Here is a 15,518-nt window from a genome sequence, read left to right as displayed (position 1 = left end):
GGAAAAACATGAGACACGTAAAACAAAACATAATCTATCTGATTTCTCAGTTCCGGTTTATTTTATTATTCTTTACAACGGTTGCAACACGAAAAAATAAAAAAATTGTAACGTATATACACCTTGATCAGTTGTCATTTTTTGACAAACGATCGCTTTGCTTGCTACAGCTGTGTGGTGTATTGCGTAAATCTATTTACAAGTTTCCCTTTGCTTATCGTACGTTCTATTTTGCACAAACCGCGATCAATCGTTTATTCTTCCTTCTTCGCTAAGTACAGCACCGTACCAGCATCATGGTTGTGGGAGCGTTTCCGGCCGCCAAGCTTGGCGTTCTTGCGATGAAACAGATTTCTAAACCGATCGCAAATTTGCTGAAGGAGCGTGCGAAAAATAGTCCCTTTTTTCGGAAGTATGTTTGCATGCCGCCGGCACAGTTCTACAACTGGATGGAGGTGAAGACGAAAATGTGGGCACTGAACCTTGGCAAGCCCACCACCGTGCCCGTGTTAAACGAAGCGATGGCCATCGAGCTGGGCGCGAACTTGTTGGGCGAAATTATTATTTTCACGATAGGTGCCGGGTTACTTCTGCTGGAGTATCAACGGTAAGTTGCTGAATGGTCTGATTGCATAAAGCAGTTTTCAATGCTGAATGTTCGTACTTTTTTTCACTTCCAGCCAAGTGCGCAAAGAGGCCAACAAAGAGGAGATGATGATACAAGAGAAACTCGAACTACAAGCGACTATAAACGAGCTAAACTTTCAAATGCAACGTTTGGATACACAGCTGCGAGAAGTCGCTAGAGTAACGGCAGATCTTGGTGAGTATGAGGTACAACTCTCCTTCCCAAAACGCTCTCCTAACAATGTGCAATTCATAACATTGCAGAATCAAAATCATCGTGGAAACCGAAAATATTAGATGAGCTACCGTTCGGTAATAAGAAGAACAAAAATGAACAGGCCCTGTATATTCCTGCCACAGTTGACCGGAAGGATCCTGCTGCTAATGCCAGTGGTAATAGAGGTGTCATTACCAGTGCATTGGAGATTATCGATAATGAAGTTTTTTATAGGGACAGCTCAGCGGACGGTTCTGAAGACGAATACTCAGACCAGCGCCGACCAGGTCTAGTCACTCGTAGTTTAAATTACCTACTAGCAACCAACACTAGACCATCGAAAGCAACCGAAAGACAAGGATAGAAAATCGTACGCCACCGCCATCGTTAATGGTGCACAGCTATTGTTCATTTGTTGTTAACCGCTCAATTTCAATTCCCAATATTTGTTTTATCCCCGCCCAGTGTTCCACTTACCGCCGTTTATTTTTAATTTATACTATTTTAGGAACCGTTTACTGCAATTATATTAATGTTACACGATGGTTGAGCGCAACACAGCTGACGTGCAGCATGTAGAACATGCTTTAGGTGTATTATGTTCAATACCATTAATACAATCATCTGGAAAACGCAATCTAAAAACGATCTAAGTTGTTGCATTTTACAGGGTATGCAGTACTACATCCAGACCATTTATACTGTTAACGACTTTGTCCATTTTGTCATTCATTTCTATGATTAATCAAATTGTTTCAAGAATGAAAAATGTGCTTTATTAGGTAGCGTCCATGTACGTTATTGTTTCGTTACGTTGTATCAAAATTAAATAAGCACAATTAACTAAATATGATGGGCTTTGGAACTTACTTAGGGTGTCGAAAGGTGGTTATCAATTGATTCATCTTACTTAACATACAAGAAACAAACATTACGATTGAGCTATTGTTGCATTGTCGAATAAGAATGAACAAAACGTGGTGCGCGCCTGTGTATGAAACACAAAACACATGTTCTACGTAGCCAAAAGTGAAAGCTCGTCAACGTACAATGCTGTGATGATGTTATCGTCACCATGTAAATAATGATACAATGAATAAAATAAGAAATAGAACTTATGCAGCGCTAACAGGCTGCTTTATTCGCCTGAATGAAAGAAATGGAAGCGTCAATATAAGATATACCACGTTTGCTTACTAAATCTAAACGAATACGCTTATCGACGACGGAAAAGAGAGAAAGAGCCGCTTGAAACCAAATCTGTCGTTGGGACAATTTGCAACACATGCCAATAAAGGTTTACGGGGTACTACTTTGTCTGACCGTGCTGTGGAACAAGCGGCGAATCGGGATTGGATACTTAACCCTAACACAGATCGTTAAGTGTTGCACCTAACCTAACCGTTTCCTAGCCACTTTAGACGAATGTGACGGGTTGGGCTGTTTGCGTTTCAAGCGATTCGGTGGTGGCTTTGGAGCCGATGACCCTGGTTCGCTTTGTTCTCGATTAGTGCTGGATTCTCCCGCTGCTGCTGCATCCGTTGAGCTGCTGCTTGTAGCTTCTTGCGAATCTTGGCTTACACTTTCGTTGGTCGGAATATCGTCCTGTACCCGCGCGTTTGCCGTTTCGGCTGCGGCACTGTGTTCCGCTGATTCTGTGTTGTTTGGCTCAGTTTCTTGTATCCTTTCTGCCGGCTCTTCCACAGCATCGGTGGAATCAACCGACATGGTTCGGGAGCTGGCTGTGGATTCGGCGGACAATGTTCTCGAGCTTGCCGCTGACTCTGCTGCGGTAGCATTTCGGGCCTGATCTTCATCGCGCAGTTTCACGAACCGTTTCTGTGCGGACTGTATCTGTTCGATCAACCGATGATGGAGCAAAATTTTCTCCAAACAGGCTTCACAGATCGTTTTCGGTAGTTCGTCTTCTTCGTTGATCTAATCATGTAAAACCAAAAGCGTAAAAAATAGCGAATACTTTAGTTGGGCGATTGGCCTTGGACCAGCGGAAAAATCCAAACAGATTTAGTACTGTTCAGTTTTACACCACCTCTATTGGAAGATAGTTGTTAATTTTCTGCAGCAAGTTGTACTCGAGACCATCCGCACCATAAATAAAAATCACCATCCGATTCATCTTTGAACACAGTCTGCAAATGAACCCAGTGCAGCATGCCTCCATTAAACTGCCCATGTTGGCGATTGTATGCTCTGGAGCACTTTCCAGCAACGGAGAAACACTTTATCGACAAAGACTGGGATCCTAATTATGGGCCTACGAAGAATTTACGTTTACGTTTTTGTTTATTGTGAAAGTTGTCAATTTCGGTCCCGTTCATGATTTGTGTACGATTCGTATAGTTTGAGCGAACGGTTGTGGATCGTATAACAGGTCACGGTGTATGCAAAGGTTTATTTATCAAAAAGTGGTAATTTGCTTTTTGTTACAAATTATGATAATCACCAGCGTCTTTCACCCATTTTTAAAAAGCAAATAATTTTAGTAATCCACCAACATTAAACGAAGCCTCAATAATGGCCGAAATTTTATAATTGCACAACACTATATTTGCTCAAGGAAAAATGCGTGCAGTTGATTATTCTGTAAATTTCAAGCATTTTTGTAGTAAAATAAATTGTAATGGTAGCTAATTTTACTTCTCAGCAGATAGTAAACCCAAAATTTGTGATCAAACTATGCGACGCTTGGAGTGATCGTCATATCTTTATTGGATTCATCTCGTAGGACAGTATTGTGGCAGTTTTGATTGATGTGGATGTGTATGTGCGTGTGTGTGCGTAAAGAAATGATTCGCCGCCGTATAAACGTATCCCATGACACGTATTGATAATTGTCATCGCTAAACTGGGTTGAATTTCGGTGCACCGGAGCGCAGAAAGAGTGAAAATAGTGACGAAACCCTAAAGTTACTGCAATTCTAGTGCAGCCAAAGGCACCACGTTACTATCGTCCGTGTTTTCCGAGGTGTGTACGCTATTCCGTTTAACGTTAGCATTAGCTGCGCTCGAGAAAAGTTACACCTCTGCACGGTTCAAAAATCACAGAACATTGCGGCGATGGCGTCGGGGTCTGAGGGAATGTCGTGTTACACGATAATAAATCCACCCGAAATTGAGCTGTACAATGAGATGCAAATCAAACAGGATCTCGGTAAGTGACGCATAATTGGGAACAGATCACCAAGCTTACTAACGCCGCACCCATCCTACCTTTCCGGCTACTTACAGAGAAGGGCGAAGTGAACGTAAAGATCGAAACGATGAAGAAAGTCATCCAGCTAATGCTGCAGGGAGAACGGTTGCCGAACCTGCTAATGACGATCATCCGTTTCGTGCTGCCGCTGCAAAATCACACCCTCAAGAAGCTGCTGCTAATCTACTGGGAGATAGTGCCGAAAACGTCGGCCGACGGCAAGCTTCTGCAGGAGATGATACTGGTGTGCGATGCGTACCGGAAGGATCTTCAGCATCCGAACGAGTTTTTGCGTGGCGCTACGTTGCGCTTTTTGTGCAAGCTGAAGGAACCGGAACTGCTGGAACCGCTGATGCCAACCATTCGCAGCAGTCTCGAACACCGTCACTCGTACGTGCGCCGTAACGCGGTACTAGCCATCTTTACCATCTACAAGAACTTTGACTGGCTGGTGCCCGATGGGCCGGAGTTGATTGCAAACTTTCTCGACACACAGCAGGACATGTCGTGCAAGCGTAACGCCTTCCTCATGCTGCTGCACGCGGATCAGGAGCGGGCGTTGAATTATTTGGCCTCCTGCTTGGATCAGGTGAGCAGCTTCGGTGATATTTTGCAGCTGGTTATCGTCGAGCTGATCTACAAGGTGTGTCACGCTAATCCGGCCGAACGTTCGCGCTTCATTCGCTGCATCTACAATCTGTTGAACTCATCCTCGAACGCAGTTCGATATGAGGCCGCAGGTACGCTGGTGACGCTTTCCACTGCACCAACCGCCATTAAGGCGGCCGTCAGCTGCTATATCGATCTGATCGTGAAAGAGAGCGACAACAACGTGAAGCTGATCGTGCTGGATCGGTTAATTGCGTTGAAGGAGAACGAAAACATCGAACGCATCATGCAGGAGCTCGTGATGGACGTACTGCGAGTGCTCAGTGCCACCGATATTGAGGTGCGCCGGAAGACGCTAGCGCTAGCGATGGATCTGGTGTCGTCGCGCAACATTGAAGAAATGGTGCTGGTGTTGAAGAAGGAAGTCTCCAAAACGCACAATATCGAGCATGAAGATACGGGCAAGTACCGGCAGTTGCTCGTACGCACGCTACATACTTGTTGCATCAAGTTTCCGGACGTGGCTGCGGCCGTCATTCCGGTGCTGGTGGAATTCCTATCCGACACGAACGAGCTGGCCGCTGGCGATGTGTTAGTGTTTGTTCGGGAAGCGATTCAAAAGTTCTCCCATCTGCAGCCGCTGGTCATCGAGAAGTTGCTGGAGGCGTTTCCGGCCATCAAGTCGGCCAAAATTCACCGTACTACGCTGTGGATTTTGGGCGAGTATGCCAACTCGCTCAAGGACATTATGGAGGTGATCGGTGTCGTGAACCGTGCCCTGGGTGAGGTACCGATTGTTGAGGCGGAACAGAGCCGTCTAGCCGGGAATGATACGGCAGAAGAGGAGCAAAAAACGGCCGAAACCGTGAACAACAGTACGAATAAAGTTACTTCGGACGGCACGTACGCTACTCAGAGCGCTTTCAGTGTTGCACCGTAAGTATACGAAGCGATTCGGTTCGCAAGACGATAACTTTCTAACGAATGTTTGCTTTTGTAGGGTTGCCAAAAAGGTGGAACGACCACCGCTGCGACAGTACATGATGGATGGTGACTTCTTCGTTGCGGCCACACTTGCCTCAACGCTAACAAAGCTGGCCTTAAAGTTCATCCAGCTGGAATCGAACGAAAAGAAGCAGAATCGTTTGTGCACCTGCGCCATGCTAATCATGAGCTCCATCCTACACCTTGGCAGGTCCGGGTTGCCTACGAAAGCAATCACAAATGATGATACGGATCGGATCTATCTTTGTCTGAAGACGCTCACCCTGCGGACGCCCGAAATCGTAGACATCTTTACGCAAAGTTGCCGAAACGCACTGGCCAACATGCTGAACGCTCAGAGCGACGAGAAGGCCCAGGAGAAGAAGGACAAGCAGCAAAAGAACGCTGCCAAAATACAGCCGGACGATCCGATCGCTTTCACGCAGCTGGCGAACGGGAAGAGCGATCAGCTCGGTGAGAATGTGTTCGAGCTAAGCTTGAACCAAGCGCTGGCTGGCACCAAGAGCACCGCGCTGACGGACGTCGCATCACCGAACAGCAAGCTCAACAAAGTGACCCAACTGACCGGATTCTCCGATCCGGTCTATGCGGAAGCATACGTGCACGTAAATCAGTACGATATTGTGCTGGACGTGCTGATCGTCAACCAAACTAGTGACACGCTGCAAAACTGTACGCTTGAGCTGGCCACCGTTGGCGATTTGAAGTTGGTCGAGAAGCCCCATCCGGTCGTACTGGCGCCGCATGATTTCTGCAACATCAAGGCGAATGTGAAGGTATCGTCTACTGAAAATGGCATCATCTTTGGTAACATTGGTAAGTGTGTGTGTGTGTGGCTGTGGGAACACCAACCGCGGTACCATCTTGACCATGGAACCGTTTTATTACTTTCAGTGTACGACACAACGTTCTCCTCTAATGTGGTCGTGCTGAACACGATTCAGATCGACATCATGGATTACATCCTGCCAGCAACCTGCACCGACACCGAGTTCCGCACGATGTGGGTCGAGTTTGAGTGGGAAAACAAGGTGTCCGTCAACACGACGCTTACCGATTTGCACGACTACCTGCGGCTGCTGCTCAAGTCGACCAACATGAAGTGCCTCACGCCGGAGAAGGCACTTTCGGGACAGTGTGGTTTTATGGCGGCCAATATGTACGCGAGGTATGTAATGTCGCGTAATGCGGTGGATGCTAGGTTATGACAAATACCGTACCAAGTAACGTTTGTTGCTTTCCCAATAAGGTCGATTTTCGGTGAGGACGCTTTGGCAAACTTAAGCATCGAGAAGCCCTTAGATCGCCCGGATGCTCCCGTGACCGGGCACATAAGAATACGCGCTAAGAGCCAGGTAATGAATACATGTAACCTACCCGTAACTCAAGTGTAACGGGGTAACGAGCTCTCTCTCTCTTTCTCTTTCGATCTCTTCCAGGGTATGGCACTGAGCTTGGGCGACAAAATTAACCATACACAAAAATGTTTGCAGGAGAAATCGGTTGCCGCTTAATACACTCCACCGTTCAGAGCGCTCTTAGTTTTGTGAGAGATTCTAGTATTCTTGCCCCATGCAGTTCGCGGCCAGATATATCCACATTAGCGGTGGTTCCGTGGGTAAATTGCCGCTCGCAAGCCATTGATCAGTTGTCTAGGAGGCATTGGCTTTAATGCGTGGTGGAAAAAATATTCAATTATAACAAAACTCTCCTACAAACACAGCATTCATATGCATTGGGGTTTGCTTGGTTAATTTTCTGCACTCCTTTTTTATGTATGTGACACCAGGAGTTGAGCATTTGTTTGCCAATGCGTGCGTGTGGGGTAAGACCATGGGGTATCGAGTCTCCATTCCTATATTTTATTTTTACTTTTTTTTTTAAATAGTAACAGTTATCTATTCATGCACCTAACTCATAGCGGAAGAAGGGTTTCCGGTATGAAGTCTATCGCAAAATAAATAAGAAAATCTGTTTATCCATTCACGCGAGCGAATGTGTTGCTTCCAGAGGGGGAGAAAATAGAATGAAATGAGAATTTGGAATTGCTTTATTTTATATCAGTGTTTGGGAAACAGTCGGTAAAACTCAAAGTATACTACTCGCACACGCCTGCAGACCACGTGTGTCAAAATCGATTCGGTTTTGTCAAATTGTCAAGTGCGCGCATACGAACGTAACGTAACCATGGTGATACACAATAACAAAAATGCTAGCGTTTATGTTTATCGTTTGGGGAACATTAAACTGCACGGCACATTATCAACAATGAAGACGAATGGACAGTTCACATCGAAAGGGACCGATTACGCAGGTGAATAATGTTATCAGCGCTTCCGTAAAATTATGCATTAATATCACTTTTGTTTCGTTTCTATTAGAGGAAGAAGTAGTATCGCACCTGTGGGTACAGCTACTGATTCACACCAATGTTTACTTTTACGGCGTTTGGCTAGTAGTGGCAGTAATATTTCTTAACCATGAGGTAGGTATAGGACTTGTGCAAGATGTGGCAAATTACCTTAATTTTGAATTATGTTATTCTCTTCACTCACACACACTGCAGTTCGCTACCATTAGCGGTATAGAGAAGATTCTGTCCATCCTTTCACTAGTAGTTGCAATACCACTGGAAGTCATCCGGCTGTACCTTGGCCACACGGGAAATCTGATGAGTGCGGTACAATCGCCTGCTGAGTTTGTTTTCAAAAGTATTAATCTGATTAATGATTGCATTTCGCTCAATGTTTTAGATACCGAATTTCGCCGGATTCCTTATACTGTCACTACTGATTCAACTGCCACTGCAGATTTATCTGTTGCTGGCCACGCACACCATTCATCATACGGTGGCAACGGTGGTACAGTCTATCACGATCGCGCTGCTCGTGCTGCAGATCATCGTTGGCATACCGGCAATGCGGAAACTGTCCGCCTTTCGCAGAAAACAATTTCAAATACAACGCTGGCAATACATCGGTAGGCGAACCGGGGAGAAAGAAGTAAAGTGAAGCACTTGCACTTGTGTGTATGTTCCTTGGGGATCGCATGAATCTTATATTTCTGAACGTTTGTGAAAAACCGGCTTTATACTTGGATTAAGTATTCTTGTCTGTCCAAATGAAATTTCTACGCTTTATCATTTCTATGTAAGTCATGCTCGGAGTAGAATTCATTAATATGATCCAAATTGGCACGCAACGGCACTAAAAATTCCTCTAGCATCTTTAAATTATCCGCATTGGTTTCCGGTGTCCCGAGAAGCGATGATCGCGTTGGTAAATATAAGTGCAGCAGCTGGAAGACCAGTAATTGAATAAAGTATATAAATAGGCGTATACAAATTCGCTTCCAAGTAGCTATGTCACGGTATCTTTGGAGGCGTCGATAGAATCCTACCTGAAACACTGTTTGTCCCAGAACTCGATGATACGGCATCAAGCATTGCTCGTACGCTTTTCTAAGGTGCGGTTTCACCTGTTCGCTGCACGTCTCGTCTTCAAGCATGTTGGTAAAAAATTGTTCCATCATTTCAAAGGCTCTGTAATATGTGAAGACACCAATAGGAGGGAATTATTCCATTGAAAAGCCACATAATCCTTCGCGTGAACGCACCTCTTCAGCCACAGCAAATTATTCGTCACTCCATTGAACGGAATAGTTCCACCATCCTTGTCCTTTAGGATTAAATCCTCCAAGTACATGAACAACGTTTCGTTCTGTTGGTATTTGTTCGCTATACTCTGTGGAAATATATGCACTTGCTTAAATACAATTTAATCACACAAAACTATCTCTACCATACCTGCACGTTTTGGCGCATATCATTAACGATGGGAGAGAACAGCTTACCGAAACATGCTGCGAGGTGTGATAACGTATCGTTAGTAGTGTTATGAAAACTTGCCTCATTTTGTGTATCTCAGCTGAGCGCAATTCTCTATTGAGTGATGTGAGAATTATGATACTGCGTTGCACAATGTGGGGCGGAACGGTGATTTTATTTGGTAGCGGCGCCGGTCTTCACACGGCACGACCGGTCCCATCCGTTCCAATCGCCCGTACGCTGGACCTAACTATCCGGCTACAGGTAAACAAAGTCTAAGAAAGCCAGATATGGCAGACCTAAGACCTCTTGAGGTTGTTGTGCCGATAAAGAAGAAGTTGCTTGATCTCTGTAGTGTTGGCAAATTTGGGAGTTGAAAAATTCGATCCCTTGGCAGATTCCACTCGGATCGATTCCCAATAGACGCATTTGAACTGCAAGCCATCCTATTGGGATTCGCATTCGAAGATTCCGAATTCCTAACAGGGCGGAATGTAAACAGATTCTCGGCTGGCGTCTTGGTACGTCTGTCTTTATATATCATCCACCAAACAGATGGAATGTAACAAGCAATACATACCGATCGCATCGATGATTTGATTGGACGATTCGAGAAAGTGTCCGGTTGCAATTTTATAATTACTATTCGCATCGATCACCGGGAATGGTTTCAGATGACGAAACATAATCTTCGCTTCGCAGACGGCCGCACTTTTGTTGGTCATCGTTCTTTTCAAGGTCTTTTGAGTATGTAGGTCCCGCGAGATAGAACTATTACACTTGGTAACATGGGCTACTCTACAAGAAAGCAGCTTCGATTGCAAGTTCTGTGGCAAACTGTAATTCACACTGCACACTGCAGGCAATCCAAACTGAACCGAGTGGGGCCAACATGAACACTAGCTCACTCTCATACGATCGTTTTCTGTGGTGTCACACAAACCGGCTTCTTCTCCGTATTCCGTTCCTGGTTGCAGTCACTAGTAAGAGTGGTGGGGCAAATCTTGTCAAAAGGTAGAATTTATTCGGTAAAATTGCGTCCGTTAATTTTGGGGCGATCAGGCCTTAATACTACAGGATTATGATAGGATGCGAATCTACATTGTATGGAGTATGAAAAGTGATCACAATTTTTTTGTACTCTTGCAATGATGGCCTTGCAATATTGGCCTTATTTCGGCGTTTGGAAAAATGACCAATCTCCATCCGGACAAGAAACAAATATAGCATGTTTCCCGATCATCATGCGATCATCAAATACCTCGATGCTGTGAACCATTATTCGAACTTCCGCTTGAAACTGAGAGGTCAAATGGCAAACTAATGATAGGAACGGAATGTGCGTTCGTGGAAATGAAATGAGCGTTTGGAAACGAGTATCAAACGTTGCGAAGCGTTCACGGATTGTCATCGGTGTCTTCATTAATTCAAGGTTGGTCAAGAGGAATTGTATTCTCTCTATCACTCCTGTTCGTTCCTTAGTTTCCGAAAACGATTCCCAATTTTAACAAAACCGGTTATGTTATGCTCTAATGTTGGCGGGATTATGATTTGCCACATGGACATATTAAAGACTCTCATTCGTCCACAAACGTTCAATCCCTCGACATTGACGTTCATTAACAGATTCGACTCCGTTACCAAAAATCCCGCCATACGATTACACTAGACATGATCTGAATTCGGTTGACGTATTGTTCGTGTAAGATTAATATTAAGGTTCATTAATTAACGACTTCATGATATATGCCAACATGAATGTTTGGATCTGTTTCATTCAATTTTCAAATGTTCATAATCGGCCAAGTACACCCGGGATAAGGTGACCTTTTTTCAATGTTTGGAGAAGGAAATGTCTTCAAACGATTGTGAATTGTACCCGAGATTAAGTTACCCCGTTAGTTGTAAGCAATACGGCCTGGCCGTCCTTATTGAATTAAAAAAAGGTGCATAATTATAGGTTCATGATTTGATATATTCACTCAAAATTGTTTTTCCAATGTTAATAACTAATTTGGCAGGCAAATTAAATGCGTTGTATGTGTAACTAGGCATTTTAAATTAACACATTTCCCCTGGATACTTTTAAATGAACATATTTCCCCTGGATTACTGATCTAGGACAACAAGAAATGGAACAATCACAGTGTAGAGAGTAGAATCGAACGTACAGAGGTGTACTTCAAATCCGCACTCGAGAACCACACGACTCAAAATCTGGATCGTGATCCCTTTGCCCAACACTAGCAAAGTCCATTGCGATCGCACCACAACGTGCTGAAGATCATCGTTGTCATAGCGGCAATGCGGGAACGGTTCGCATTTTTGTAGGAAACAATTTTCAAACACAACAATCGTCAAAGCGGAATAAGTACAGCTTTCTTGAGGGTCGCATCGACCGTCTGTTTCGGAACGCTTCTAAAATAGCAGGCTCTGCTAGCATGTATTATAAATTATGTATTCTTGTTTGGCCGAACTTAATGTTTACGCTTTGTAAGTTCTATGTAAGTCATGCTTGGTGTAGAATTCATTAAGATGATCCAAAGTGGCACGAAACAGCACTAAAAATTCGCCAAGCGCCTTTAAATTATCTGAATTGGATTCCGCCGTCCCGAGAAGCGATGATCGCGTTGGTACATATAATTGCAGCAGCTGAAAGGACAATAGTTGTGCAAAGTGTAAAAGTTTGCTTTAGTACGTCAACAGTATCTTTGACCTCCAATGTGATTGGTGGTGTTGTGTATTTGGGACATACACAGTCCACAATTGTTATGGCTTCCGTTTAGCGATCCCACTCTTGAAACGTGATACCTTCGATACGGTCCTCACGGTAGAGCTGTTTGGCACTAAGTTATTGTGCCACTCGTGCTGTAAATAGGGCAGTATCTTACCTGAAACGCTTTTTGTGCCAGAAATCCATGAAATGGCAGCAAATATTCTTCGTACGCCTTTTTTAGGTATGGTTTCACCTGTTCGCTGCATGTCTCGTCTTGCAGCATACTGCGAAAGAATTGTTCAATCATCTCGAAGGCTCTGTAATATGTGAAGAAACAGTGTTATTTTCTTTTCTTTTAAACAAAACCACCTAATCCTCTGCGTGTACGCACCTTTTCAGCCACATCAAACCATCGGTCACCGTGTCAAACGGAACATCGTTGCCATCCTTGTCCTTCAGAATCAAATCCTCCAAGTACTTGAACAACGTTTCGTTCTGTTTGTATTTATCCGTTATTTTCTGTGGTTCGTTTCGATGGAAAGAAATAGCTGCACTTATTAAACCATACTTTAAAACACTTTCACTGCCATACCTGCACGTTCTGTCGCATATCTCTAACGATGGGGGAAAACAGCTTTCCGAAGCATGCTGCGGGGTATGAAGACATAATGTTAGCCATCGGAACATCGGTTTCTTACCATTCGCACAACTCTAGCGGTACAACACACCATACGTACCGAGAGCATCGATGATTTGATTGGACGATTCGAGAAAGTGTTCGGTTTCAATTTTAAAATTGTTATTCTCGTCGATCACCGGAAATGGTTTTAGTTGGCGAAATAGAATCTTCGCATCGCAGGCGGTCTCCGGCGTGCTGGTTGGTGCTACGGTTTCTTCACTCATCGCACGTACAACAAGTTGCTTCTTGCAGCTAACGGATCGAACTGTGGCTAGCTCGTTTTCACCGGCATTGAATGGACGCACTCGTCCCCGAATGTGTAACTGGTTTCACCGTTTCGTTCGTGGCATTTGCTCGTCTGACGTTGGGCTGGCGGAATATGGCTGGGCATGGTTGATTTTTAATCTTATCTACGAGTAGCGATGGTAATGTTTTTATCAATGTACATCAGCCGAACTCGAGGAGAGACCGTAGCTTATCGCCTTATCGCTACGTCCAACTTCATCACACACACACACACAACCGGCATTTGAGTTTGACATACGTGCGTAATGTTTTTGGGCAAGAACGATGGATGTGGTGTGAGTTATGGGTTCGGCTTAACGGAGATCCTTCGGCTGTTGATATCTAGGTGGAGAAAGAGGTACAAAATACTTTAATCTCATACTATATTCGGTCATACGATTGATACCGGGTAAGAATGTGAGGGGAAATCAAACCGCAAGATACCTTGGCCCTATCAGGAACACCCTACAGTTTAAACATTTATCCAAAGCATTTATTTAAAATTGTTCCCTTATCAGCAAATCGTGGCAATGCTGCTTGCAATCAGGGAACAATTTACAGTCATCATTCTAATGCAACAACATAACGTCATTTGGGGCCATTTGATCTCCATTTCATCACTATAATAATGAATTTATTTGCTTTTCGATTAAGAACACTATATTTTACTTTTTTCTTTTATCTAATAACATATTTTTGCTGAGCTAATACTGCTAAGATTTGCTTTTAGAATATTTCCATCGGTATCCATTACAAACAACGTGAAGTTTTGTAGGTTGGGTAGCTTTGGAAGCGTAAATGTGCTTGACTGTGACGGTCCCACTGGAAAGGTCCAACATTTATGCATCATACCATTCTCCGTAGAGCGTAGCTCTGCCAGAACGATTTTCGTACTACCGTTGCATGATGTGACCGTTTTGGTGATGTTATCGAAATGCAACGCTTCGCTTATAAACGCCGTTGCATGATTAAACCATCGATGGTAACTAAGCGTCAGTGCACTGATAGCCGCAAAAAAGACACCATCATTTCGCTTTGCATCTGACCGTTCCCGCAGTACATCACCTGGACGCTTCAGCTGGGTAAGTCTACCTGCCAGACCGTGTGGTTTGGTATCGATGATACGTTTTGGCCCGTTTGCACAATGATAACCGTACGATCCGACAAACACATTATCAATTGCATCAAATCCATCGCCCATGATGGAGCTATCCGGTGTGTGACCGAGATCGAATGTATGGCCCATCTCGTGACAAACGGAACCGAGCGTTGTGGCAAAACAGCCGCCGTACCTAAAAAAAATACGAAAGGGTGGACATCGTTTTCGCATACTATAAAGAAAGCATTTTTTGTTTTGTTTCAGCTCATTACGTGCGTCTGTAGTTACTGTCATCCAACAGTTTGCCACAGTCCACCGGTTGCTTGTTGATAAATGCATCACAGACTGCCTCAAGCAAGCAAGGCCACGTGTAGAGACAGCCGGTGCCAAAAAGAGCTAATCCTCCACCACCGAGTGCAGCATGGCCGGTGGTTTTCGTCCGGATGTTTTCGTACGAGTAGTCACCATCGGTGATACCGGCAAAGTGTGTGCTGCTGAGAAATCCAACCACCTTTACCCGCTGCATGTCATAGCATTTGCTTTGTATCAACTCTGCAGCGAACTGGTGCCAAAGTTCACCCTCCGTCATGGTGGTCGATCGTTGCCATTCCAGTGCAGAGTGGAACGGTTTGCATGGAGATTCGAGTGTGAACGTTTTCCGGCCGAAACCATGTTCATGTAGCTTTTCCGCGTACAAACACTGCAGCAACTCGACGGCAAGTGTTATTTTCCGACATGCATGATCACTGTCGTTGTGTGGATCGTGTTCGTGCGACTGATATCGACCGCTGTGTCCTTTGCAGATGATGTACACTGGCACCACCGTAAAAGTAGTGTCCGGAACGGTGTAGGTTAAACTTATGCATGTTTTCACCTTACAATACTGCACCTCGTACAAGCTTTCGCCGCCTATTAATCTGAGTAGAACACGAAACTTTTGACGAACTTCTCGCTTGCTCTCAACGTTACCTTCGTCTTTTTTCTCTACGGCGAATGAGAATGGCACTGCTTGACTGTTGTTGACGGTTATTCGCAACTTTCCATTGCAGCATGGATTTGTGAGTTCACCTTTAAGCAAAACGATAGAATAGTGATACACTTCACCTTGTTTTATATTTACTATCTGAACATTATGCTCTGTATCGCACATTTCATGATTTTTGGAAGTGTGCTGACACGTTTTTCACGTGCGACTGTTTGTTTGTTTACCACACAACTGCAATGACGTCAGCTCCCAAACA

General features: G+C 44.3%; 7 protein-coding genes across 7 annotated transcripts; 3 read left to right on the top strand and 4 right to left on the bottom strand.

The window, feature by feature from the left end:
• Nucleotides 1-296: 296 nt before the first annotated feature.
• LOC128706754 (putative OPA3-like protein CG13603) lies at nucleotides 297-1,208 on the top strand. Its single transcript, XM_053801697.1, has 3 exons — nucleotides 297-607; nucleotides 681-823; nucleotides 892-1,208. Exons 1-3 carry the CDS (start codon nucleotides 297-299, stop codon nucleotides 1,206-1,208), a joined length of 771 nt encoding a protein of 256 aa, XP_053657672.1.
• Nucleotides 1,209-2,236: 1,028 nt separating this feature from the next.
• Nucleotides 2,237-3,038, bottom strand: LOC128708730 (protein P54-like). Its single transcript, XM_053803709.1, has 2 exons — nucleotides 2,895-3,038; nucleotides 2,237-2,782 (listed from the first exon to the last, which is right to left on the bottom strand). Exons 1-2 carry the CDS (start codon nucleotides 3,036-3,038, stop codon nucleotides 2,237-2,239), a joined length of 690 nt encoding a protein of 229 aa, XP_053659684.1.
• An 884-nt stretch (nucleotides 3,039-3,922) lies between these two features.
• Nucleotides 3,923-7,186, top strand: LOC128719569 (coatomer subunit beta). Its single transcript, XM_053813195.1, has 6 exons — nucleotides 3,923-4,016; nucleotides 4,094-5,603; nucleotides 5,668-6,488; nucleotides 6,567-6,840; nucleotides 6,922-7,027; nucleotides 7,112-7,186. Exons 1-6 carry the CDS (start codon nucleotides 3,923-3,925, stop codon nucleotides 7,184-7,186), a joined length of 2,880 nt encoding a protein of 959 aa, XP_053669170.1.
• A 764-nt stretch (nucleotides 7,187-7,950) lies between these two features.
• Nucleotides 7,951-8,683, top strand: LOC128709199 (transmembrane protein 17-like). Its single transcript, XM_053804182.1, has 3 exons — nucleotides 7,951-8,157; nucleotides 8,239-8,352; nucleotides 8,426-8,683. Exons 1-3 carry the CDS (start codon nucleotides 7,951-7,953, stop codon nucleotides 8,681-8,683), a joined length of 579 nt encoding a protein of 192 aa, XP_053660157.1.
• A 118-nt stretch (nucleotides 8,684-8,801) lies between these two features.
• LOC128717864 (uncharacterized) lies at nucleotides 8,802-10,223 on the bottom strand. Its single transcript, XM_053811537.1, has 5 exons — nucleotides 10,079-10,223; nucleotides 9,478-9,533; nucleotides 9,288-9,415; nucleotides 9,072-9,213; nucleotides 8,802-8,969 (listed from the first exon to the last, which is right to left on the bottom strand). Exons 1-5 carry the CDS (start codon nucleotides 10,221-10,223, stop codon nucleotides 8,802-8,804), a joined length of 639 nt encoding a protein of 212 aa, XP_053667512.1.
• Nucleotides 10,224-11,982: 1,759 nt separating this feature from the next.
• LOC128708491 (uncharacterized) lies at nucleotides 11,983-13,117 on the bottom strand. Its single transcript, XM_053803470.1, has 5 exons — nucleotides 12,952-13,117; nucleotides 12,807-12,862; nucleotides 12,606-12,733; nucleotides 12,390-12,531; nucleotides 11,983-12,150 (listed from the first exon to the last, which is right to left on the bottom strand). The coding sequence occupies exons 1-5, from the start codon at nucleotides 13,115-13,117 to the stop codon at nucleotides 11,983-11,985; spliced, it is 660 nt and encodes a 219-aa protein (XP_053659445.1).
• A 743-nt stretch (nucleotides 13,118-13,860) lies between these two features.
• Nucleotides 13,861-15,427, bottom strand: LOC128717863 (uncharacterized). Its single transcript, XM_053811536.1, has 2 exons — nucleotides 14,550-15,427; nucleotides 13,861-14,470 (listed from the first exon to the last, which is right to left on the bottom strand). The coding sequence occupies exons 1-2, from the start codon at nucleotides 15,425-15,427 to the stop codon at nucleotides 13,861-13,863; spliced, it is 1,488 nt and encodes a 495-aa protein (XP_053667511.1).
• Between the last annotated feature and the right edge of the window lie 91 nt (nucleotides 15,428-15,518).

This window comes from Anopheles marshallii, chromosome 2 (assembly GCF_943734725.1).
Source record: "Anopheles marshallii chromosome 2, idAnoMarsDA_429_01, whole genome shotgun sequence".
Classification (NCBI taxonomy): Eukaryota; Metazoa; Arthropoda; class Insecta; order Diptera; family Culicidae; genus Anopheles; species Anopheles marshallii.
Note: the sequence above shows the minus strand (reverse complement) of the source record. Positions and strands in the feature narration are given on the sequence as shown.

Excerpts from the sequence above, each read along its gene's own strand:
- LOC128706754 (XM_053801697.1), top strand. The coding sequence starts at position 297 with ATGGTTGTGGGAGCGTTTCCGGCCGCCAAGCTTGGCGTTCTTGCGATG. Across the intron at positions 608-680 it reads CTTCTGCTGGAGTATCAACG|CCAAGTGCGCAAAGAGGCCA; the intron begins GTAAGTTGCTGA and ends TTTCACTTCCAG. Across the intron at positions 824-891 it reads TAGAGTAACGGCAGATCTTG|AATCAAAATCATCGTGGAAA; the intron begins GTGAGTATGAGG and ends ATAACATTGCAG.
- LOC128708730 (XM_053803709.1), bottom strand. The coding sequence starts at position 3,038 with ATGGGCAGTTTAATGGAGGCATGCTGCACTGGGTTCATTTGCAGACTG. Across the intron at positions 2,783-2,894 it reads ACAACTATCTTCCAATAGAG|ATCAACGAAGAAGACGAACT; the intron begins GTGGTGTAAAAC and ends TTACATGATTAG.
- LOC128719569 (XM_053813195.1), top strand. The coding sequence starts at position 3,923 with ATGGCGTCGGGGTCTGAGGGAATGTCGTGTTACACGATAATAAATCCA. Across the intron at positions 6,841-6,921 it reads GCGGCCAATATGTACGCGAG|GTCGATTTTCGGTGAGGACG; the intron begins GTATGTAATGTC and ends TTTCCCAATAAG. Across the intron at positions 7,028-7,111 it reads GAATACGCGCTAAGAGCCAG|GGTATGGCACTGAGCTTGGG; the intron begins GTAATGAATACA and ends GATCTCTTCCAG.
- LOC128709199 (XM_053804182.1), top strand. The coding sequence starts at position 7,951 with ATGGACAGTTCACATCGAAAGGGACCGATTACGCAGGTGAATAATGTT. Across the intron at positions 8,158-8,238 it reads TAATATTTCTTAACCATGAG|TTCGCTACCATTAGCGGTAT; the intron begins GTAGGTATAGGA and ends CACACACTGCAG. Across the intron at positions 8,353-8,425 it reads CGGGAAATCTGATGAGTGCG|ATACCGAATTTCGCCGGATT; the intron begins GTACAATCGCCT and ends TCAATGTTTTAG.
- LOC128717864 (XM_053811537.1), bottom strand. The coding sequence starts at position 10,223 with ATGACCAACAAAAGTGCGGCCGTCTGCGAAGCGAAGATTATGTTTCGT. Across the intron at positions 9,534-10,078 it reads TCAAATCATCGATGCGATCG|CATGTTTCGGTAAGCTGTTC; the intron begins GTATGTATTGCT and ends CACACCTCGCAG. Across the intron at positions 8,970-9,071 it reads TGGGACAAACAGTGTTTCAG|CTGCTGCACTTATATTTACC; the intron begins GTAGGATTCTAT and ends CTGGTCTTCCAG.
- LOC128708491 (XM_053803470.1), bottom strand. The coding sequence starts at position 13,117 with ATGAGTGAAGAAACCGTAGCACCAACCAGCACGCCGGAGACCGCCTGC. Across the intron at positions 12,532-12,605 it reads GGTTTGATGTGGCTGAAAAG|AGCCTTCGAGATGATTGAAC; the intron begins GTGCGTACACGC and ends CACATATTACAG. Across the intron at positions 12,151-12,389 it reads TGGCACAAAAAGCGTTTCAG|CTGCTGCAATTATATGTACC; the intron begins GTAAGATACTGC and ends TTGTCCTTTCAG.
- LOC128717863 (XM_053811536.1), bottom strand. The coding sequence starts at position 15,427 with ATGTGCGATACAGAGCATAATGTTCAGATAGTAAATATAAAACAAGGT. Across the intron at positions 14,471-14,549 it reads GACAGTAACTACAGACGCAC|GTACGGCGGCTGTTTTGCCA; the intron begins GTAATGAGCTGA and ends TATTTTTTTTAG.